Here is a 26,187-nt window from a genome sequence, read left to right on the forward strand (position 1 = left end):
ATATATTTACAAGTACTGAGCATCAATTTACATGCAAGCTTTCATTTTCAACATCGTGCAGGTTTTCAAATTTGAATAAAACCTAATTAAATGTTTTGCAAGACACAGATTGTTTAAAAAGAACGAAAAAGATTTCACAGAACAAAATCTCGTTGACAGTTAACCCCTAGTGTGCATTGTGTTGAATGATCTTTCTTTCAAACTTGGAATGAAGTAACTTGACGTAACTATGCGTTATGAGATCGCTCATTTCTTCGCGATCAATCAACCGATTCCAGTCAAATTGGTGTATAAGATGCAGAATAAAATGGGCTACACGCTGATGTTTAGCTTTTTGAGTTTTTGATGTCTATTTTCTAAACTACCAATCATTGAACAACTGACATGCCAATAGAGCAACTGTAGTCCTGCAGAAAAGACACATCAGTGGTGTAGCCAGAACATATTCAAAAGGGGGAAGGGGGAAACTTTCAAGGGGGAGTGGGAAAAAGTGACGATAATTGTCAAAAATGGGCCAAAAGGCACAAACAAGGTCTATCGAACTTAAATATCAGGGCGGCCAGCTGCCCCCATTAGCAACGCCACGGCATGGTTATTGTCGGTATGTCGCATGTTCAGTGATTCTTCACATTATATTAATCGTTGACGATTACGCAGCTAACGGGGGAAAGTCAATGTAATCAATGTAAAAGTTAATGTATTCAATGACTTCAAGGAGAAAGTCAATGGATTCAAGGAGAAAGATAGCACTCATGGCTTACAAGATCTGTAAACCATAACACTAAAAATTTGGAGGATGAACTCTAAACCTACTGCTACAGCTGCTCTAAGTGTTGTCGTCGATTTTGCGTTATTATTGTCGCCGATTGTGTTAAACACCAAAGTGTCTGATCTCCAATGTCACAATGCAATAAACTACACCAGAAACAAAAGGAAACTCGTCAGTTATAGTCATCCTTGCTGTTCAACAACCTGATAATGTTTGATTATTCTGTAAAATACCTTTTTTTAAGTGGACTTTACTTTCTTATTTGACACCCTGTTCGTCTAAATCGAACACGAATTGACCAAGATATGTGCCTCCAAACCATCAAGCACTACGGGCAATCAATAAAGCACACATTATGTAACAAACACAGTTGATTGGTCCGTGGTGCCTGTATGCAATACAACGATGCGTTCCCATTGAAAATCGTCAAAATTGCAACTTTTGATTTTGGGGTTTGAGGGTTTGGAGGCGCATATCTCGGTTTTCACGTACAGGGTGTCAAATAAGAAAGCAAAGTCCAATTAGCAAAATGTATATTTCAAAAGAAGCAAGGACGACTATAACTGACGAGTTTCTTTTTGTGATTGGTGTATTATGTATTCAACAGTCATAGACAGATGGTTGAGCTCAAGATGTGGAGTAAAGCCTACCGTAGAACAAGGTAGCTTTAGCAAGCAGGGGTAACTCTGGTCACGTTTTCCAAGTTCAAAAAAATCTATCAGAAATTGAGAGCAAACGTTGTTTTCCCAAAAAGCTCAATATCTGATACATTTATATATGGCAACATTTTAAGAAGTCTTAAATTTATTAAGTGTTTTTAGCTTTTATAAAACTCTCTGTAGGTAATCTTTGTGTGTCCTTTTGAAAATATTACAAAAAAGGTTTGTTTGTGTGTATTTTATTGGGATAATCGACAGTGCAGAACCGGCTTTGGTACAGAACGTTAAGTTTGCACTTTCTTAATTGCCTCGACACATGAAGAAATAAATGAACGCCCTTAATGATCTTTTTAATGACACAATTTTGCACTGGAAGCACTTAAAATAGATGTAGTGGAAATTTTTATAGCACCGCCAAGTGATAAGTATCCATTAATTGGCAAAGTAGACATTAACATTTATATGATGAAAAGTTCAATTAATTAACATGGTCGTGGATAGAATAGGTTTCATTATCTTTTCTCTGTTTTGAAATTACAGGGTTTGAATGTTTACGATGGTAATAATTAAGAACTGTCAGATTTGAAATAAAATCAGTTCGAATAGTGGGTATCCTAGTCACCTTATTTTTCACCATCTCAATTCAAAACTGATGCTTTTCTTTATCACACCATCCAACGCTTACTTAAAATGGTTTGACCTTCCCCGTCACATTACCAGGGCCGGATTTGCCTTTTTGAGGGCCCTGTGCCAGGCCAAAAATGTGAGGGTCAAACTCATCGTGAGGAAGGCATGTGCACTCAAGTTGCCAAGTTTTACGTATAAGATCGAATTTAGATATTCCGATTTTACTAGGACTGTTGACATTTCTAAGCAAAGTGTGTGAAAAAAATTCCATGTCAGGCGATCTTAGCCCAAAATGAAGGTGAAATTCGCTATATAAAGGGCCATTGCGCCTAATTTTGCGATTTACCCTATTTAGGATCAAAACATGGTATATTTTGGGCTAAAAAGGAAGACGCACAGGGCAATGTTTGTGGTACCACAATTTTGGGGTTCCTGGGCCCGGGCATATCTGGCCCAATGGTAAATGAGACCCTGCACATTACGGATATCAATTTGTTAATCCCACTTGAGAGATTACTTTCAGTCCATTCAATGTAATCCTTAGTGCCAATATTGTGTTTTGTCATGGAGATGGGGAGGGGCATTATCTTAATATGTGGGGTGTTTTTTATTCTGCGTGACTAAGTGCAATATGTTGGGGCTTCATGCTTTTAATATAGTGCTGTTTTTAAAACTTGTACTTTTAATGTGTTATTATCTTTGTAATTTTGATGTTTATTTATAGTGCAATACTTTTGTTTACATTTTATGACCAGTTTGCAAAGGCGAGTCCGTCCATATCTCAGATGTCAGTGCTTAATTTGACATTTCTGTTGGACCTGAAAGCCCTTGCTTGCTGGTCTAATTTGGCTTTTCTATAAATGAACAATATAATGTCACTGACCTGACGAGATTTCGGAAACAATTTTTGTTTGACCTTGCTACAGATACTACTGTATGGTAGTGACTTTTTATACATTTATTTTTACAATTGGTTCACTATTTTGTCAATATATTAACAGCTCATCTAGCTGTGGTGCAGACTACCGTTTGTATCCTTGAAAAAAGACCAGATCCTTCTAGAGGCGGTGTCTTTAGATGGTCTCTTCCATATAAGGAAGTATGTTTTTGCCAAGGAGTGGTAGCACCTAAACATGCAAAATCGTGTCCAAGAAGGGAAGAGGAATATGAGGATGGCGACCTGTGGTTTATAGATGACCCAAGTTTATTGATTATGAGACACCATTGGGAGAAGGACATACTTGATGAACTTATGAACCGCGCTACATATTGTGGTAAGAAACTATTCCTTGTTATTGTTATTAGTGTAATTATTTCTATTGTTATTATTATCATCATCATCATCATCATCATCATCATCATCATCATCATCATCATCATCGTCGTCGTCGTCGTCGTCATCATTATTTTTGAAAATTACGTTTACTTTGCGTGGCATACAAAAGTCCAGATCTGAGTTTTTTGTTCATCCAGACATACGACAAGTTCCAGTGACGGTTTCATGTCCGGCAAACCAAAATATGGAGTCAGATCCCGGTAAAGCCACCGCCATGGTTGTGTACCAGAACCCCACAGCTGCAGATCAATCTGGTGCTAAAGTGAGCGTAGTGTGCTACCCACCATCTGAATCAGTATTTACTATTGGACAAACAACGGTCACGTGCGTTGCAGGAGACCACAGCGAGAACAGCGTAACATGCGACTTTCAAGTTGATATAAAAGGCAAGTCGGTCCACCCACACAACAAACGTACACACATATATTATAGATACACCTCCACACGCGCGCCCCGGAAAGGGCCCGCACAACTAGCATGCTTTTATTTTGAAAACATGACAAATAGTGAAAGTTCCGCATCTGGTCGGAATGAGTAATGTGAGTGATAAGATTTAGGGACATTTTCCTTAAATGTGCAACGTGTGGAAAAAAAGTTGAGTTTTTTATACGGTACCATCAGAAACCTAGGACAATATAATGTTTGTGTGCAGATTTGGTCGTATGACAATAATATCGTCCATTTTGCATTCTCAGGCGGGCTGTCAACAGCCAGATATTACAACACAAATGCCTATACTTTGATCAGCTCGTAATCGGCTGGCCTTATAATATCTCGGATTGATATTAAAATATTTTATTTTGAGAATGTTCTTGTGACATCTCGCCAGAAACATCACAAACTATTAATTCAAGTCATTTAATTTGTCTACTTTCTTTAACACACAAAATACAGACCAGACAGGTCAACTAATATCACTCTTAACGTGGGCCTACTTTTCGGCGCAGTGGTAAAAGCCTAACATTCCCCGCCTATTTGATTATACTATATGGGGTACTGTAATATGTGACCGTCCACCACAAACCAGCCGCATGAAGGTCGCATTCATAGGTCCCTCAAGTTGGTGCTACATATATCTCATTTTGCTAGTCAAACACCTTTTAAACCAATCAATAATCCTATTGTTGAAGAGGATAATTTATAAGTTCTAGTGCGTAGCACGATATAGCAGTGAGAATGACGCCACGTGCAACATTCAATTTGACATCAAAGGCAAGTTCGGTTAATTTACAGACCAATGTTTCCATCACAAATGTATCATTACATATTACGGGATAGGCCAATGTTTATTTCCCACAAAGCCACAACAAATCATGGCAGATCTCATGTCCCTGTCCAGATTACAATAATTATTTGAATAAATGTTCTTTTATTCTTAGACGTAGAAGCACCAGCGATTGATTCTTGTCCTACAGACATAGTAACAGAGACAGATCCAGGCAAAGCCACTGCCATAGTTGTATACCAGACTCCTACTGCTAATGATAACTCTGGTGAGGTGAGCGTAGTGTGCAGCCCGGCATCTGGATCGCAGTTTCCTATAGGACAAACAACGGTCACGTGCGTAGCAGGAGACAACAGCAAGAACAACGAGACATGTGATTTTGTAGTCGACATCAAAGGCAAGTCTGATCATGCTCATAAGTGTATTTTATTTTCCACCAATATCTACGTTACAAACATAGTGAATATTCAAATTGGGAATTCGGAAAGGGAGAGCCAAGTTGGCACGTGGCAGATTTCGTCGGCTGTATCGTGGGGCATCGCGAATAAACAACTTTTCGAGAAAATCGGGTTTGAAGAAATATAAAATCTAGTTGTGTAAATCAGATATTCATTATATTTTGAGTATTTTGTAATTGATGTGAACTTTTTGTAGCAAACTACATAGATTTTATATAAAAACAACTTTCAAAAGAAATAAAGACACATTGGCAAATTAAAAGCAATAAGTACAAAACGATACGTCACTATGGAAAACACGCAACGTCGGCCGTATCACATAGATATTCGACATTTTTGAGAAAATGGGTACATTAATTTGTTATGTTCTACTCTATATATTCACCAAAAAGCATTACTCAAAAAGCAAAATTCTCGACGAGTGACTTAGCAGTTAGCTTGTCTAGCCTCATGGATAAGAGGTTGTAAGACCAGGCTTAGCTGAAAACGCGTTTCCCGAAGCACGGCTAAAATAGCCTCGAGGCTTCGTTAGCCTGTGGGCCAGGCTTGTAGGATTAGCCCCAAGCTTCGGTAAAATTTGCATTTCTCGAATTCAGTCTTATGTAGCCGTAGTCTACGCAAGCCTGTTAGGCCAGGCTTACAGCGGCTTTTTTGGCCCAGCCTCATAGCAGGTCTGAGGTCGCAAGCCATGGTCTATTTCAGTTTACAAATTGTTTAAATTGTAATGCAAAGTCTTTCTTTCATATTTTTGAGAAATAGATATTGTCTTTCAATTAACATGATTTAGTTGAACATGTCACCATTTTATTTTAGTGTTCATTCGAGTTAGTTGAAAAAATAGCTGTTGCTATTTTGGTGTGCTTATATTATACCAGGTTGGACATCAATTTATTACAATGGAAGAAGGACAAAATTAGTAAAGATATAGTAAAACGCAATAACCTAACCTTATCCTAACCTTACGCCACCTCGGTCGCCGTTGTAATGAGACACGGCCGTCTACCACCTATTCGCGACAACCTTTACGTAGGTGGTCTTCAATTTCGACTTAAGGAGTCTCATAATATAAAAATACCGATACCAGGTAGCACACAAAAGTATCGCGGTACCGTTGACTAAAAATTCTCATACCGTCCACCCCTATATAGTTACCGAACGTAATCAATCGCAGATAATGGCGGCGAAATGTTTTTTCGAAGGTGAAAATAAATCATTTGGATTTAAACAGAAGCTTTAAATGTAAATCCATCCAAAAATTAATAGTTCACACTCCTTAAAAATGCTTCATAAGGCCAGCACATGTATGTGTCTTAGGAACCTCAAGGTTCAAGTTGTGACAAGAACGGGTGGTTACTGACTCAGGACGAGGTTTTTTCACCACCAGACAGTCTTTCATGTACTGGGGACAGAGTCCATTCAGTGACTTATACACACAGAGGAAAAGTTTGAACTTGACGCGGACTTCAAAACGGAGCCAGTGCAAGTCAGTGAGCAATGGGGTGATATGGCAGGATTAATCAGCTGGGCACAATTGTTTTGGAGCTTCTGTAAACGATTCAGATCTTTTTGTTTGATACGATTTAACAGAAGATTACAGTAGTCTAGACGGGAGATGACGAGTGATCTAATAATGTTAGCACAAGTGTAAAGTTAATGAATCTGCGAATTCTGTAAATATTGCGAATTTGCCAGTTAATGGATTGACTCAAACTGGTGATATGCTAAGACAAGGTCATATTTTGGTCAAAAACAACACCCAGGTTGCCCACAGTAGACGATACAGTTATAACAGTATCATCAAGGTGGAGACTGAGAAGTGTTTAGCATGCTTGGGAGAAGACATAACAAAGAACGCTGTCTTGTCAGAATTGGGTTTCAATTTGTTACGCACCTTCCATTTGTTGATATATCATATCATATCATATCATATCATATCATATCATATCATATCATATCATATCATATCATATCATATCATATCATATCATATCATTAATTTCATATCATATCATTTCATATCATATCACAGCATTTATTGAGCGCTATATCAATGTATTACCACAGCGCTGTACCAAAGCAATTAACATGGTTAAAAAACGCAATAATATAAAAATATACAACATAATGTGAGTTGTGAGTTCAGGCTTTCTCGATTTAAACAAAAACTTGATGTATTTAACACACTGTGAGAGCTTAAAGATGGCACAAACTGCATCTCCAGGAATGTTTGGGTCAACTGTGATATAAACCTGTATGTCATCTGCATAATATATGTGATAATGCAGATTATGTTGGCGAGGTATACGACCAACAACATGAGTATAGAAAACAAATCCTAAGGGACCTATAACGAAGCCCTGGGTAGGCCATACTTGAGAGAGATGTTGTCTGAATACACCCCTGAAACAAATACACGGAGAGATCTGTTATCAAGGTATGTTCCGAACCAAGTTTGAATTGAAGCAGCAATGCTAAATTCTTGATCTAATCTGTGCAGTAATATTTCATCGTGACTTTATTTCTTGACCGATTTTATCACATAAGGTGTCAAATCCGAGCTAAAAGATGCAGCTTATTGGCCGCTAGTTCTAATTATGTCACATATGCCTTTGTTTATGATATACACGCGAAAAAGTAACTGATACCTTAACTGTTAATGTTATTAAAGGGTCACAATATTCACTCACTTGTTTACTTTCAAGACACTGACAGGTCTTGTTCATCTTGTCATTGAAAACACAAAAGAAAATTCATCTAAACTGCTTTGAGGAGGTAGAACCTTGGTATTCTGTGTTGAGCAGTAAATTTACCTTTTTGCCAGCAGTTTGAAATTCATCTCTGAAATACTCTTGTTTTGTTTTACAACATTTACAAGTTTGATAATCACTATTTTATTTATTATTGTGAACTTTATTTGCAACAATTATAAAAGAGAAGTAATTTTTTCTGAAAATCGTTACCATACAATCGTTGGTATTTGGTAACCCAGCAAATAAACGCGTTTGGTTTTGGACAGAACGGAATATGAAAAAACGACATTTACACAACTATTGTAAAATGTTTATTGGTAAGACATTCTTGGCAAATATTTTTGCAAAATATCTCTAAAACGTTTTGTGTTTGCTGGGAAATAAACAGCGTCGTTAAGCAGAAAAATGTTGCTCCTCCAAAACCATTATACACCTTATACCATGTCACAATTTTTAGTTGCTTCAGATGTTATCATATCAGAGAGTCCAACCTCAACTGTTGAACTTACACCAACGACTGAAGATACCGGAAGTTCCACTGACAGTGGAAGTACCCATGAATCAACCACCCCTGGATCGACCACCCCTGAATCAACCACCCCTGGATTGACCACTCCTGTATCGACCACCTCTGGATCGACCACTCCTGTATCGACCACTCCTGTATCGACCACTCCTGTATCGACCACCATTGAACCAACCACACCTGGTAAGTATGACCACATTGTTATTTACATAGAGTGCCCACATTATGATGTAGCAATAGCCAGAGTTTATGAATTATAAGTGCATTTTTGTAAAATGGCCCTTCGTCACAGTAGTCCTTCGTGGTAAAATAATAACGTCAGCATTACAGTAAGACATACGTCGTATGTCAATGTTGAGTCACACATTTTTGGACAATTCAGACGGCACTACTTTGCCCATAACTCAGCAAAGTTTTACCCTGCAGAATGTCATTGACCCTCATTTTCATTTCATTGGATGAAATCAATTTTAGATAAAACTATACTCCAAAATGTGATCATCCTAACCATAGATCCAAAAGTGTTGATATCGACTGGTATGTTGGTTTACCATGGCGCTCCCTTGTATCTGTCCTGTCGTGCAGATCATCATTGGGTATTAGATTCTTCTAGGTTAAATCTACATCAGGGTCATACCGACGCTCCTTGCCAAAAGGTTGAAAGCGTAAATCTAACCTGGTATAACCCTGTTGAAATTCATAATGGCTCAGATTTGCCTGCTTGTCATGTTGTGCAAGGGAACTGTTTACCAGAGCCCTTGATATTCCCCTACAACCACTGTTGCTAGCATTTTGGTTCACAGAAAATTATGTTAACTAGTTGCATTTTAATATATGTCTTGATGGAAGAAGTGTGTTTTAAAACTAACTGGCTGCAAACAATCATAGCATATCCGTTCCACTGAACATTTTGCAGTAGTGAGCAACCATTATTAACATGCTCTTCCCCAATTTTGAAAAGTGGCTGAGGCTGATGAGTGGTCAGCCAAAAAAATCAAGTTTTTCACAATTCTTTCTTTCTTTCCGGAACACAGCATACATTCATATGAGGAAATACTCCATTTCCGCAGCTAATTTAAAGCAGCTGCCCGTGGCGGAGCGTTCAAAGCGATGAACTCCTAATCCATTTCTGAAACCCGGGCACAATTTTTTTTCAATGTTTTATTAACCAATTTATTGTCTTAAATCAAGAATAACACAATTTTAAACATCCATATATTGCTATTGTGATATTATTTGTATATATCAAGGAAACTTGTTTGATTTTCATTCACATTTGAGGTGTCTTTGTCTTCGTCATATCATCGAGCTATTAATAGAAGGAGAATCCACGAACCCAGTTCCCTCTGTACAATGAGAGTGTCAATAGTGGCTGTATACGGAAAGATTATACTGCAATAACAATTGATTTCGCAGTACGCTAATATACGCTAAATACCGGATAATTTGGCTCACTATAAACACGCTCTATGATCGTTATGAGTCGATACTGAGCAATCAGGTATGAATGGTGGACTATCGATTTGCTAAGCTTCTTATCTATTGAGCTTGGCTGGTTATGAACCACCACACACCGACATCAAAGAGCTTTTAAATAGAAATAGAGTCGCAATAGATTATATAATGCTTTGTTCCTTTGATGCCGATTAGAAGATGCGACAGGCTATTCATAAAAGTGGTACCATTGTTTCGAACAAAGGGGTTCCGCCATTAAATTGGTCACTGGTCCGGCATCATATTAACGCTCTACACAACAGGCGAGTATCAATAAGTGACCACAATACAGTCATGTGTAAGGGCAGTCATGTGTAAAGTGGTACCATTGAAATCTTTAAAGGAGGTTTTAGCTGTGGATGCAATCATCTTTACCACCCACCTGGCTTTAGGCGCTTCATTTAAATAAATTGAATGCTCTTGCTGATCGATTACACATTAGAATGTATGACGGCTGCCATTTCCACATATGTGATGCGATCAAGCAAAATCAGTCGGAACTCGGAAATATTGATTTTGAGATATAGCCAAACAAAGGCAATATTTCCTTTTGTTTCCTATTGTTTTGGAAGCACTTTAAATGCTCATATCTTTGGAACTGGTTGTTCAATTTCAATGGGGGTTTCTGCAAAATCCAGCTTTGTAAATCCTTTTTACTATCCTATAAGAAACTGAAAATTTATTATTGCCGAGTTCCGACTGATTTTGCTTGATCGCATCACATATATTACACTATAATGGTAATCGCTATACGTATACATGTAAGTATAAGTATAGGCCTATAAAGGTTGTTTTTAAGAAATGTCCATTTAATTTTATTTTAAGAAGGAGATTGGTATAGAAATAGTGGCGTACCCAAAGAGGGGAGGGGGTTGGGAAGGGGCAGATTCACCCCTGTGAGAAGTCTTGGGAGGGAAGGAGGGAGGAAGAGGGGGAGGGATATGGAGAATGAGAGAGGGCTGGAGGAAGGAGAAATGAAAAGATATAATAAAGACAAGTAGATAAATAGAAATATAAGGAAAATGATGGGAATGAGAGAGGGAGGGTGAGAGGGGACAAGGAGAGCGAGGGAGTGATAAAGTGTAGGCCTAGGAAAGAATAAGCACAGAGAAGGGAAAAGAAAGGAATGATGAATACATTTAATAATTATTATTATAGGCCTATATAATAACTAAACACATAACAGCACTGGGCAGCCATTCGATGATGTCAATGCCTTTATTCGTTACGTAATTAAAACGCCCAGTCAGATGTATTTCACACCTGCCAAACACAAGTCACCCAATTTCGAGAACTGGACGTTGAATGTACACTCTCATGAATATTGATTGGCAACATTTTCCAATATGTCAGCGCTCTAATCGGAAACAATAGAACAATATACCCTGCAGAGCGTTGACCGACATCGCCTGGTTAATAATTACTTGGTACAGCAGAGACACTAAAATCAATACCCGGGATCGATACACGTGAACGTGCTATGCACGATTTGATATTCAAACGATAAATCTTTGGATACCGGGGTAGAAAATGATGAATATCTCCCGTATTTCTTTTTATTCTAAAGAAGCCATGTTTTTTGGCTTGCACTTGAATATATATGTTGAAATGATATGATAGTCGTTAGCTTGCGTATTGAGAAAGAAGGGTGCGTATTGAGCTCAAAAAGTGACAAAAATTCTGATTTTATATGTGCCGAACTATAGCGCAGCGTAGGCCACTCGTGGAGGCAGTCTAAAAGAAGATGACCTCATGGCGTATACCATACTCACTCACACACAGAGAGGTCAGTCACTAGGCTATTGTCAGTAGCCTTAGTCGGATATCCCTCGGCCCATTATGCGTCTCAAAACTATTAAACAGATCGGAACAAAATGGACATGCGTGGCTGTAGATTCAACCTACCATGGTGATATCTGCCATCAAAAATCAAACTATCCACCGACAAATGCAAATCTATATCTTTTTGAACCATCATCTGTGATTTCGGCATCTGTAAAGATACGCAAAGACTATTTTAAATTGATCTGGGTGATCATCTAGAGATGAGAGGGCCATCAAAGATCTTTATTATGTTTTAAGATGTACATCTATCATGTCCATAGGCATCCAATTTCTTGTTCATATTACTTAAGAAAATCTTTAATTAGTCTATAAGAGAACACACCGGTAGGCCTAGTAGGCACACGTCTAAAAATATGATATATATTTAGATGATTAAAAATGTACCAATAAAATAAACATAAGGATAAATCAACTTTGTCAGTTGAATACCTAATGTGTGAAAGGTGTAATGATAACAATTAAAAGTTGAGAAACTGAATTTGGTTTTTCTGAATATCATGTGAGATTCTGCTGCTTGATCAGTTGCAAAATTACTGTAGGTCGTATTTTTCCAAGTAAAAAAATCCTGTTGTGCACCCGTAATAAACAAAAACCTTTTTTTCACTAATTTATTGTTCAAATTGCAAGTGGTCATCGCTAGCGACTTGATTATGAAGCAATTTTACAGTAAACCCTATCCGAGATGGTGGAATTGTCGAAAGACGTCATTGGACGTTTCGCTGAATACAGTATAGCTCGATTGTCATATAATAACACCTTTATTCAATTCTCTTAAATTGATAAATCAAAGAAATCATCGATCTACTAAATAGCTCGATGAAGAAATTAACAATAAAGTTTACGTTCTTTCCCACATAATAGAGAGGTTGTGATTTCCAATCGTACATATCGAACGGCAGTGGAATCTATTCAAAATCACTCTCCTGTGACAGTATTTTGAATAGATTGCACGGGCGTTCGATTCTTCGTTTGGAAATCGCAATCCTCTCTAATATCCACTTCAACTCGTATCGTTTATTGTGATTCCAAAACCTCATTTAACTTTTGTCAAACATACTGCATAGTACGGAAGCGTATAAGTGCCACGACTTAGCAAGATAATGTCGATTTATTATCAGCATTGTGTCAACATGACGATAATTTATCTCGCAAAGAAAACATGTAAGTCAATATGGCAACACAAAGTATCATGCCAAGTCTACATACCAAAAAAATGGATGTCGTCTTGGCGAAATAAATTATTATGCCAATACAAGTTAACTTGGCAAAATTAATGTCTACATGGTAGGATAACTCGTCACGTCAAGTTGACTTAACAAAAAATATAAGTCATCATGGTAAGATAAATTATCGTACCAAGGAAGAGTAATTCTTGACACCATAGAATTGGAATTATGGGAAATAATTCAGTTAAAGCATCCAGAGGGTGTGGAGGAGGGGTGGCAGGAAATTAAAGGCAACATTAAAATCACAAATCACAAAAGTCACCAACAACCGTCGCTCAACAGGGATATCTAACTAGATTGCCCGCAGGGCTACAAAGAACAACGCGGTTGTTTGATGTGATCATTTATTAATTTTTCTAACAAAACATTATATAATGTTCAATTCTAGACCTGAATAATACCAACAGCTATGACACTAATAAACTGTATATACACATATATTTTGTAGCACTTTGTAAAATAGATTTTCGTTTCTATATGAAATTATTCATCTTTTTTGCTCTTTTTTGGTAATTTCTACCAAAAAACTGTACATTTTTGTGAAATTGAGGGCGCTATTTACATATATTTTATATTTAAATTAGCCCAATAATATCAGTTATATCTTACATTTTATGATAAAAAGTTTTTTGAAAAATCCCTTATCAAAAGTATTTTTGCTGATGTTCTAATACCATTATACAAGTGTCTACCCCTTGTAAAGTTGCAAACAAGATTTAAGATTAATAGCGCCATCATTGTTCAACATTTCTTAAAAATGATTCAGTTTTACATGCCATCAAACAACCGTGACCACAAACTGCGAAATTTGGATATCCAACAAGCGTACACTTTACACGTTCCCCAAGAATGAGAGAAATTGAAAACACAAACCGCGGAAGAACTCATCTGCCGCTCAATAGGGATAACCAAACTTTCCCCCTCTTTCGACCTGCCAAAAACTGCTCGTCCCCTCCCCTTTCGACCTGCCAAATATTTCTTGCCCTGCCAAAAGCTCTTTGCCAGCCCTTTATTTCACGAATCCAAATTGGCCGCTTATGAAGGTGTGAAATTTCAAAGTTGGTCAACTCTGGTAAAATTAATACCAATGTATTCTCTCTAATAATTTAGAAAAAGTATAGTTTGACCTGTCTCAGACATACAGTTCTTGAGTTATACACAAAAGGTCACAGATAAAATTGTCCACATGGGGTCCACACGTTTCTACAATGCCCCAATGTTAAGCAAACTGGTCTCAAATGGTTACTTTGACAAAATAAATCTAAATGAGAAAACTTGGATTGTTTTGGATGTTTCTTTACATAAGTAACATCACAAAATATGTCAACGTCAATAGGGCTCAACATCTCCTTTGCCATGTAACTAAAATTGATCAAGATACTGGTATGGAGTGTACTCTGAGGAGTGAGGGCTAAGGCCCTTACGAAACAGTACTGTAAAACTAATGTAGCAGGGTCATCTAAGTTTTATCATGTATTAAGCTCCCTTTTGGTTGAACACTTTACCATGTCCATGGTTTCAACCTTTCTTGGATTATTATTTTAATATAAGTCAATAACATCATTTTTCTGTGAAAGGCTCATTGTACTCGTTTTTCAGCAGATTTCACCAGTAAAATTAAGCACATTTCCTTGAAAATTGACAAAATATGGGTGAAAATTAAAATTCCCATGCAAATGTCCTTCTCTTTGAATTTTCCTAATAGCTTAAAATTAAGGTTCCTGGTTCACCACGTTATTGGGTCTTTAAAAATCCATTCTTATTTTATTCATATCAGATTTATCAGAATGTTCTTTTCCACTTGGAATGGAGAGTGAGCAGATTCCTGATTCACGAATTACTAGCGAGATACACTCTCCATGGGTTTCACACAGGGCTTTCGACAGCAGACTCAACAAAGGAGATTATTGGGACACAGATTCAACATTAAGCACCTGGATGCAGGTGTATCTTGGGTTGACAACGACAGTTGCTGGTCTTGTGACACAAGGAAATGATGTCAACTGGGTGATGAACTACTATGTGCAGACTCAAAGTTTCGGAGGAGAACTACAATATATAACGCATGATATCAATGACTCCAAGAAGGTACAAACCACTATTTTAATTATTATACGATATAGCGTTACAGGCGAGCCACTTTAAGTAAAATAATGGGTGCACCTAGACAAAATTGGAACACCAATGTTTTTGCTTGCTAGTGACTACATATCCAAAAAATGACAAAAAGGTGAATATGGGACAAACTGCTCATTTCCTTAAATAGAATTTAGCGACTATGGATAAAACCATCATATTGTATTCCTCTCATTATTAGGATTCAGGAAAAGTTTGGCCTACATCCGATGTACATTTCTTGATTCATAGGAATAAAGGTCAAATGTCAAATTTCGGTCCCTGCCATTGACGACAAAAAAGCTCCGCTTTTATTCAAAATTATTCCCCTTGGAAACACATTTTAACCAAAGAATAGTGTGCCATATCTCAGGGTTTTCGCTACCTGGATAACAGAGCAAGAAATTCAAAGCCCATTGAATCATGTTACCCTTAACCTGTTTTGTGATGTAACAAAACATCTGAGATATGGCGAACTATTCTTTATTTAAAATGCTGTTCCAGTCGGAACAATTGGATACCACTTTAATCAAAATCGGAGCATTTTTGATTTTTTACCCCCATGGAAATTTGGAGACCAAAATTTAGCATTTGACCTTTATGACTATAACTAAAGAACTCTACATCGGAGATAGGTAAAACTATACTTGTTATGAATCCTAATAATTAGCAATTGACCAATTTAAGCCCTGCATAAGCGGCGACTTATGTTTTATCCAAATTAGCATTTGTCTTTTAGAGATATTAACAACATAAAACATTCATGTTCCAATTTTGATCAGCTCAAACATAAATTGACTCGTCTATTATATACAGGTTTAATCTTGTGTAAGTCTAACGAAATTGTATTGCCTTTTTCCGATCGAAAATTGATTTCATTTTATTTTATTATTTATTTTGTATTTAATTATTTATTTTTATTTATTTTATTTATTTAACAACTTAGTTAGACTATCTTTTGAATAAAGTGCTCAATCCCAAAAGGGATTTTATTTATATTTATTTATTTATTTATTTATTTTTTTTGTTTATTTATTTATTCATTTATTTAATTTATTTATTTATTTTAATTTTTTAATTTTCTTGCCAAATCATCATTTACTATCGTATTCCTCGACATATTTTACCGTGGTCTTGCTTAATTATATCGATGATGATCATCACACTGATCTTGAAATAAATAATGATTGGCAAGATCTTGAGAACGTATGACATATTGTTTCATTTCTACGCTGATGCCACGGAGTTCGACCCACGAGACCAAGCTTCCATCACATCTGCTCTCTCACACATATCGCTGTGTATAGATGAAATTAGGCTCTGGATGACAACAAACTTTCTTAAGTTCAATGAGGACAAGACAGAATTTTTCAATGCCATTGCTGAGCATCTCAAATGCTATCTGCCACCAGTGAGGCTTCGTGTTGGTGATAAGTTTATCCCTCCTGCAGACAAGGTTAGCGACCTCGGTGTTGTTTTTGATTCAGCCATGTGTATGAAACCTCATATTACTTCTCTATGTTCTGGTCTCAATCTGCAACTGCGCAACATTACTCGCATCCGCAAATACCTCGATCACAACACATGCCAGCTTGTTGTACGTGCACTTGTACTTTCTAGATTGGATTATGGCAATGCACGTTTTATTCGGATCCACCAGCTCAGATTTACAACGTCTCCAACGCATACAGAACTGGGCGGCCAAGCTTATCCACCGTGCACAGAAGCGAGATCATGTCACACCTTACCTTCAAGAACTTCACTGGCTTCCGATTCGTGAACGCATCACCTTCAATATCATGGTTTACATCTTTAAGTGTTTACACGGACTCGCTTCATGCTATTCGTTATCTTGCCTGCATTTTGTACCATCCAGCACGATCAAGTCTCCGTTTAGCATCTGATACCACTCGACTAACTGTACCAAATACCAGACACCATCTTCATACTGCTTTGAATCGCACTTTCTCATATACTACTCCCAAAACATGGAAATGCTCTCCCAAAGTCTGTCAGAAATTCTGATTCCATATCCACTTTTAAGATCCTGATCCTCACGTATGGACATGGAAAACACTGTGACAATACGTAGTGTATTGTCAAGGTGAAGACCGTGCTTGGAAGAGTATGCTGTATGCTAGCATACGTATTGTCACAGTGTATACCGTTGTCAAAATACCACGTACTTTAGTACAGTAATAACGCCCTCTGTTGGTCATAATTACGTATTTTCAACGTAGTGAAGAAATATTTGAGATAATATGCGACGCCATAGAATATAAAAAGCAGAATATTGGTATGTTAAAAATCAAAATGAGGTATAGGGCTGGCTGGGGGTGGCTACGGGGCTTTATCTCAAAAGACAATATTGCTAAGACAATATTGTTCAAGGTTGCGCCGCAGGCTTATAAAGAAACAATGTTGCTCCAAAAACAATAGCAAACAAGCTTAAACTATAAATTAGCCCCCGATAAAGGGCAGGGCCTGAAGAATGAGGGAAATTATGGGGTAAAGAGTAAAAAAAAATGTAAAAGTAGGCCTATGAAATGGGTGACGAGCTGTCCGAACAGAATATTCCTTATCAGTTCGTCATCCTTAAGGTTACTCTTGCTTTCTTGCCCTGCGGGGCCCTTATATTGGGGTCCCACTTGGAGTGTTTAGTCGTCGTATGGGAGTCTCCGGCCTCGGGCCTGCCGGCCCTGCGGCCTTGATGTTTTTGGTTGATACTGGGCCCCAGCATCAACAAACAACAGTGAGTAACCTTAAGGGTGACGGGCTGTCTCTAATTTGTTTAACAAAAATTAACCTTAATGTTAAAACATTGAGTAACCTTAATGTTGAAACATTGAGTAACCTTAATGTAACGACCTTGAAATGTAACTTCTAAAAATACTAGTTTTTATATTCTATAGTGTTATATTACCTAAAATATTTCTTCACTACGTTGAAAATACGTTTTTAAGTGAATTATAACCAACAGAGGGCGCTATTAATGTAATATTACTGTACTAAAGTACGTGGTATTTTGACAACGTTATACACCGTGACCATACGTATGCTAGCATACAGCATACTCTTCCAAGCACGGTCTTCACCGTGACAATACACTACGTATTTTCCATGTACAATATGTGTGTATTGGGTCCTCAAAATTCAGTTATTTATTTGGATCCACCAGCTCAGATTTACAACGTCTCCAACGCATACTGAACTGGGCGGCCAAGCGTATCCACCGTGCACAGACGCGAGATCATGCCACACCTTACCTTCAAGAACTTCACTGGCTACCGATTCGTGAACGCATCACCTTCAAGATCATGGTTTACATCTTTAAGTGTTTACACGGACTCGCTCTCACCATTCACTCGCACCACGCGTGTTTACCATTAGGCCTACCCTTGTACCGTACGCTTGTGCGACGCCATTTTTTTTTTGTACTCGCATACGCGTTTGCGTATTTTGTTTTTATAATGTATTTTTTATATTTTCCGTTTTGCGCGCAGTGTTTTTCAACTTAAACATGTTTAACGCGCTTGATTTGTATACGCTCTGCCCGCTTGCTCGCGTGTCGTTTATGTGTCGCTTGCGTGTCGCTCCCACCATTCACCCGCGCACGCGTTTTAATCATGTTTTAAACGTTTCTTCCAATACATGTCATAAGTGTTGAAAACGTGGAAAAGTGTCGATTATGAAAAAGCTAATTCTAATTTCTGAATGTAGTATGCAATAGTAAAAGTGTTGAAAATTGCGAAAAGTGTCGATTTTGAAATTTACGAATGTAATTATGTGAAGCAGTAAAAAAGTTTTGAAAACATGGAAAAGTGTCGATTTTGAAAAAACTAATTCTAATTTGTGAATATTGTAAAAGTGTTGAAAATCGGGAAAAGTGTCGATTTTGAAATTACGAATGTAATATGTGAAGCAGTTTCAAAATGTTGAAAACATGGAAAAGTGTCGATTTTGAAAAAGCTAATGGTAATTTGTGAAAAGCTAGACTTGTTCAAAACATAAAATAACATAGTTGTTACTTTAATATTAGCTTTTCCCAGGGAACACTAACGGAAGCGGATCTGTTACCAACATATTTGACAGTCCGATTGAGACTCTTCTTATTCGTGTCGAGCCTCATGAGTGTAATGGTGTATGCCAGTTACAGTTGGAAATATTGGGTTGTAACAGTTCGCTAGCTCTGACAAAAGGTATGGTTCACTTCTAAATCTAACAAAATTTTACTATTTACCTTATTGTAGCAGAGGACGTCATATCTTACAGTTTCTTTTTCTATTCCGTGAAAGTTATAACATTAATTTTGCTCTATTAAAATAACACTTACATGTTTTCATTTTATTTCGCATTAGCTTGCATGATATCTGCTGGAATTGAGAGTGTAACGGGAATATCAGACCGCTATGTTATAGACCCTCCCAACGGTAGACTAAATCACCCAACAAACAATTGGGCACCCCAAGTCCCTCTGATCAATAATGTCATGAAGGTTAGTGAATTGAAACACGTGCACCAGGTCAAATTTGACTTTTCTATACAAATTAAAGGGATTGAAATACTGATTTGCTATCTTCATTAATATAACCTAATATCATCTTGGCAGTTTTATTCCGATCATCTAACACTAAACAAAATGCCAAAAAGAAAGCTAAAGAAACTAAAGATTACTAAAAGAGAGCTTTACGAAGGTCGGTATTTGATTCCATAGGTTTCTGCCATTTGACAGAATGAAGTTTCAATAAATTATCTATGCCCGTGCAACAGGGCATAGATATTGTATTTGTTGTGTTTAGTCTTCGACTTCTTCGCCTTCTCCTTCATCTTCTTAAGACCACGCCTTTGCACTCCTCTAGCTCAAGAACTAAAGTAGCCTTGGGGCCCATACTTGGTATAGTGATGGCCCATGGCCCCAGAAAATTTCGTAGGGTAGTCTCGACCCCAGAGGTCAAAGGTCACGGGCTACAGGGGGCCAATATGTGAAACATTTCAAACAGCTCAAGCTCAAAAACTACAGCGCCCTCAGGGTTCATACTTAGTACAATGATGGCCCATGACCCCTAGAAGTAACCTATGGTAGCCACAACCCCAGAGGTCAAAGGTCATAGGCTACAGGAAGCAATATGTGTAAACTTTTAAAACAGCTTTAGCTGAAGAACTATAGCGCCCTCATGGTTCATACTTGATACAATGATGGCCCATGACCCTTGGATATTTTTTGAGGTAACATCGACCCCAGAGGGCAATGGTCATGGGCTACAAGGAGCAATATGTGTAAAATTTCAAACAGCCCTAGCTCAAGCACTACAGCGCCCTCAGTGTTCATACTTGGTACAATGATGGCCCATGGCCCTAGATGTATTCTGTGGTAGCCGCAACCCCAGAGGTCAAAGTTCAAAGGCTTTAAAAAGCAAAATAGGTACGACCTATTAACACAGTGTAGCGCAATAGGTAGTATTTTGTTAGCTACCTGTGTTTGCAATGATAAAGATCTGAATCGTACGTCAAGGAAACTGATCACTTGAAGAGAATGTGTAGGTATTTTGATTTTGGTTCCTTGGACCACTTCAAAAGGTTATCATGATGGGACAAGGGGTGTGGTTGGTTAAGGAGTGGGGTATTAGAGAGAGTGTGGTCCAGTCTGGTGGTGTTTTAGAGAGAGTGAGGGTCTGATGGGCTATAAGAGAGAGTGAGGGTCTGGTGGGGTATTAGAGAGAGTGTGGTCCAGTCTTGTGGTGTTTCAGAGAGAGTGATGGTCTGGTGAGTATAAGAGAGAGTGAGGTACTGATGGGGTATAAGAGAGAGTGTGGTCCAGTATGGTGGTGTTTTAGAGAGAGAGAGAGAGAGAGAGAGAGAGAGAGAGAGAGAGAGAGAGAGAGAGAGAGAGAGAGAGATGGTATGATGGGGGTATAAAAGAGAATGAAGGCTTGTTAGGGTATTAGAGAGAGTGTGGGCCAGTCCAGTGTTATGAGCACTGTATATCAAATGAAAGCTTAAAACAAGTCCTTTCACATGGTGCTCACCAAGTTTTCGTTTAGTGAATAGGGGAAGGGGGTTAGGTGTGGTCACGGGCATAGATATTCGTGTTTGGTAAAACACATTACTGTGGCATCTAGTTATGACTGTTATCCATTTAATAGATCAATTCCATATCCCTTACAATATTTTCATAAATGTCGTTCGCAAATCTCTTCCAATGCAGCTCAGCATCACTGTCACATCCGAAGGTAAATCCGAGGACATTTAAGTTACCATTAAGTCAGATGTTGATATCAATATTAAACCATCAGAGCATTAGCACTCACACGGTTTGTTTACTCAGAAACCACCAACATGCTTTCCAATATACAGTCATGGACAAAAGTTTGGAATATTTTTTTATTTTTGTATCAAATGCAGTTTTCAATCATATTAGGAACAGGTTTATTGTTCTGGAGTAGTGTTCAGTTGAATTTAATTGAAAGATACAAATATCCTTTGATGTTTACATCACACAGTTTGTCAATTAAACAAAGAACTACCTGAGGAAGCGAATTAAAATTTAAAATGGAAGGATCACACAATTGGAACACTTTTTGGGGGTGTCTTTGTATCATAAAATGAGATTAAAGACATTAGCAAACTTATTGTTTAAACAGAAACTTAAACTCTCACTGTAACATGTTCAGATAGGTCTCTTATTTGAGAAAACACAACTCATCAATATTTGGAGTGTCCATCACTTGCCAGCTCACGGTCATGTACACGACGTGAAAATTCCCTCAACCAGATTTGCCAAGGATCCTTGTGGAATATCTCGCCAGCAAGCAGGGAGGGCGTGTTTAAGTTCCTGCAGGGTGATTGTTTGGTTGTCCATGTTACCTAACCTGCGGGATATATCTGCCCATAAGTTCTTTATAGGGTTCATATTCGGGCTCAAAGCCGACTAGTCCAGGTTATCTACATTCTCATTTTCAAGGAATGCCACAAGGCTCTGTGCCCCGTGGTGTTGTCATCTTGGATCACGAAATTGTTCCCGAAGTATCTTCTTTCAAACGGAAGCATAAATATTTCTAAAGTGAATTATGACCAACAGAGGGCGCTATTACTGTACTAAAGTACGTGGTATTTTGACAACGGATACACCGTGACCATATGTATGCTGTAATACAGAATATCCATCCCAGCACGCATATACCGTGCCAATATTACGTGTATTACGTGTACATAATCATGTGTGTATCGGGTGCACCTAGGCAGGATACAATCCTCGAGCAGGGCTTGACCAACCAGTCTTCGCACCTTGAATCGGCCACCATGTCTGTAGATGCGAAATCGGGCCTCATCACTGAAGATCAAATTACGTCATTGGCCTACTGTCAAATGCCTATGTCTCTGTGACCAAAGCAGGCGCTATTACCGATGTCTTTGCAGAAGTATCGACTTTCTTATTAGTCGTCATGCGCGAAAACCTGCACTAACCAGTCTATTGTTCACAAGTTTCCTGGTAACAGGCGCGTTTATGGACCTGACCTTGGTGTAGGTGTAGTAGTTCCGGTCTCTCGACGTCTCTTCAAATTTTTAGGAACTGCACCTTATGGAATTCCTAAAGCGGCACAATATATTTCTGTTTCTAGCCGCGATTACGTAAGTCAATGACGCTGGCGTACAAATCTATGCTCAATCGCACCCCATGATCAGAAATATCGTATACAACAGACTGATGTTACAAAGTAAAGCTGGTTTCTTCACACGGTAATGCAAAAGTCAATGTAACCTTATGGATCATATTGCTAAAATAACTGCGAAAAGAATGCCCAATGATTCATTGGTCAGGCATGAGAAGCCATTGTCCTACATTACGTATTGTGTGTTATGGAATGGTACCTAAGACCTTTCCAGACATCCGTGATCCATTTTGCATGGCTGACGGGTCATTGATGGTAAGAAATCTGCACTTAAAAACAGGGCTATGCAAAAAAATATAAAATATTCCTAACTTTTGTCCAGACTGTAGTATAAATTAAAGCTACGACACCCAAATCATTCAAGACAGTCATCAGAGGCCTCAATTCTTCGCTCGCTAGTTAGCCTTATTGGCCTTTCGATCATTCCCTCCATAATCGTTTGGTTTAATCTGTCTTTGTAGTAATGCATTTAACCCTAATACAGAACACTGCTTTTAAAGAAGAAACAAAAAAGGAGAGGAGATGAACAAAGAAGTCACTTCTTACCCCCGGGATTCGAACCTTAGACCCCTCTCATGCCAAGCACACGATCACCGACTGGAAGCTACAGTGGATTTGCTGGCCCGCTCAGTGATTCCCTGAGCATATAGCACATAGGGTGATTGCGTCATCGCATCATTCATGCATGCGCAGTGGCTATCATCGTGGTATTTTGTGGTAATTTCAGGGGTTTGGGTTAATATAGGCCGCAATCTAGGAAAATACATGTTAACTAACCCTAACACCGAACACTGTTTGTTGCTATCGGAAGTTAAAGAAGAAACAAAAAAGGTGAGAAGATGAATAAAGAAGTCACACGACCACCGACCGGTAGTCACAGGGATTTCGCTGGCCTGACCAGCAATTCCCCGATCATATAACACTTAGGGTGATTGCATCATCACATCACGATTCATGCATGCGCAGTGGTTATCATCGTAGTATACAGTGCACAACTTATAAGTTCCCCCTAATGCTTTTTGAAATAAATCGAAAATTATTTAACGAAATGTAAAATTGTAAAAAGTTATGAGTAACCTTATTTGTTTTACAAATCCGGGCCAATTTGTAGTGTCACACATCATTGCGTTTGGCCACAATGGTTCAATGTGTAAAAAAAGAGAGTGTTTTAAAAGTTGCACCTGAGTCCATAGGAGTCAATTGTCAAACAATACAATATGTTAGGCCTGTCCATGTGTTTGTAAAGAGATAACGTGGTGAAAGACAATTTCAGATACAACTTATGAAAATCGTAATGTGTAAGTCAAATTTGTTTGGGAAACGACGTACGGTAATTGATTGAAACGCAATAACTTACCAGACATTTTTCGACGGGTTTCAGCCAGATTCACTATACACATGTCCTAACGATCAGTCGTGACAAGTCGACGAGGTGCTCTTGGCTGATGTTTCACCTCTCCTGTCAACTGAAATTTTGTTCTCAAATTTTGAATTGCATTAGGCGCAACTCCCATACGACGAGCAATTTCTTTCACCGGTACATTTTCATCCAGCAAACCTATTGCTCTACCGCGAAGAAATTCTGGCAAACGCGGCATTATTAAAATGTGACTTTTCACATGTGATGAACTACTGGCGATGTGGTCTATTCTCACTGCAGTACATAACACTTCCATCACAAAAAAAAAAAAAAAAAAAAAAGAATAAAACACCTACTTTGCTTTTCAAGAAGAAGAAGAAGAATACCAAAGATTAAGTTTTCTTTTACAAACACATGAATATCCCTGGCCTACTGTATTGTTTGAGAATTGAGTCCTATGGACTCAGATGCAACTTTTAACACTGTTTAAAACGGTCTCCTTTTTTTACATAATGAACCATTGTAACTGAACGCAATGACGTGTGACGCTAACATTTGGTCCACATGTGTAAAACAAATAAGGCTACCCAAATCATTTTACAGGTTTGCATTTCGTCAAATAGTTGTCGATTTATTGTAAAAAATATGTAGGGGGGAACTTATAAGTTGTGCACCCTATATTTTCCATTACGGTTAATACGTATTTTGTCTGTGCTTTTATCATCATAAAGTTGAATTGAATTGAATTTAGTAACAATATCTTCAATAACGGCTCACACTTAACCATTTTACAGTCAACTTGGATAACTTGGGTTAATTGAATAATGAATGATTGAACATGTTGAATTAATGGATGAATAATAACCGAATAAATGAAATACGGAATTTTATCTTGCTTAATTTTTCAGGTGACATTTGCTTACCCAAGGTTAATATCTGGCGTAATTTTGCAATGTAAACCGCAGGGAACAAAGGGTTCAAAAATAAACTGTGTCACTAGTGTGTTGATTAAAATTGGCAACGATACCAATACAATGGAATATATTACTAATCATGCCCCTGTACTGCCTAAGGTAAGTAAACTTTAATTTGTATGTAACTTTCAATAGCACTATACCTTTAAAAACCTGATGTTAAAGCAGTATAGATGGTGAAGATATTAATATGATGGCCACATTATTCATCGTCATAAAAGGATAACAATAGATGCAATAAGCTCATCACATTGACGTCAAGCACTGGCAACTCCTCTCCTATACCAATGTGTGTGAACAGCGCAATTCACACCCTGTGCTGACACATTGGATTGTGGACACCGCCCTTGCAGAAAAAAAACTTCACCATTTTTCTGCAATGCTGGTGTCAACAATCCAATTATGTCAGCGGTCACAATCTATTGTGAAATAGTTGAATTAATTGAAATTTCCCTAGACAAAAAACTAACTGCTTAGTGTCCCGGTTACCCGTACGAGAACTGGGGAGCGGCATGAAAATGGCTGATACGGTTTATGGTGGTATGTATAGGGTGTACGCTTATTAGCTGTAAGTCCATGATTGATGATAAATGTTTTTGAAGTGACTTGTACCACAATGGTCAGCACAATAATATAGTGTACACAAAATGTAATAGGTGAGGTAATTTATGGTTAACTTCCGGTATGTGACTTGAACTTTTAAAACTGATTTCCAGTAGATCAGATTGAATTTAATAACCAGAGCCAGTTGCGTACACAAGTGTATGACTCTTAGCCATAGCCAATAAGACTACGTGACGTAATAATCGGAATAACTACCATAGCAATATGAATAAAATTTTTGAATATATTGCATACATGTAATATTATATCGTGTATATGCGCTTTATTCCGTAAACAATAAGTATGATTTAATAGACGGCTTTCTGGCAGAACAACTCGTAGCACAGTGTTATATCGTCTGGACTATGGGTCCATAGGTGTCTGGTTCGAACCGCGGTCGATACTTGGTAGAATTTGAAATCTAACATATTTCGTTTCTTTTTGTTAAGTAAGAGCAAATAATAGTAACTAGACATAGCTGTGGTCTAAGACCACGAACATAGCCGTGGTGTGACCCCTTAATAACCTTTGACCCCTTGGATAATTACAA

General features: G+C 37.9%; 1 protein-coding gene across 1 annotated transcript in view; it reads left to right on the forward strand.

Annotated features, from left to right (window-relative positions):
• The first annotated feature begins 588 nt into the window (after positions 1–588).
• Positions 589–26,187, forward strand: part of LOC140170510 (uncharacterized) — a 30,214-nt gene continuing 4,615 nt past the window's right edge. Inside the window, exons 1-9 of the mRNA XM_072193866.1 lie at positions 589–601; positions 3,057–3,329; positions 3,529–3,777; positions 4,771–5,013; positions 8,282–8,533; positions 14,693–15,003; positions 19,070–19,229; positions 19,389–19,525; positions 24,969–25,133. Of these exons, the coding sequence (XP_072049967.1) occupies positions 589–601; positions 3,057–3,329; positions 3,529–3,777; positions 4,771–5,013; positions 8,282–8,533; positions 14,693–15,003; positions 19,070–19,229; positions 19,389–19,525; positions 24,969–25,133 (1,803 nt within the window). The remainder of the gene's footprint in view (positions 602–3,056; positions 3,330–3,528; positions 3,778–4,770; positions 5,014–8,281; positions 8,534–14,692; positions 15,004–19,069; positions 19,230–19,388; positions 19,526–24,968; positions 25,134–26,187) is intronic.

Source organism: Amphiura filiformis, chromosome 14 (genome assembly GCF_039555335.1).
Source record: "Amphiura filiformis chromosome 14, Afil_fr2py, whole genome shotgun sequence".
In the NCBI taxonomy this organism is placed as follows: Eukaryota; Metazoa; Echinodermata; class Ophiuroidea; order Amphilepidida; family Amphiuridae; genus Amphiura; species Amphiura filiformis.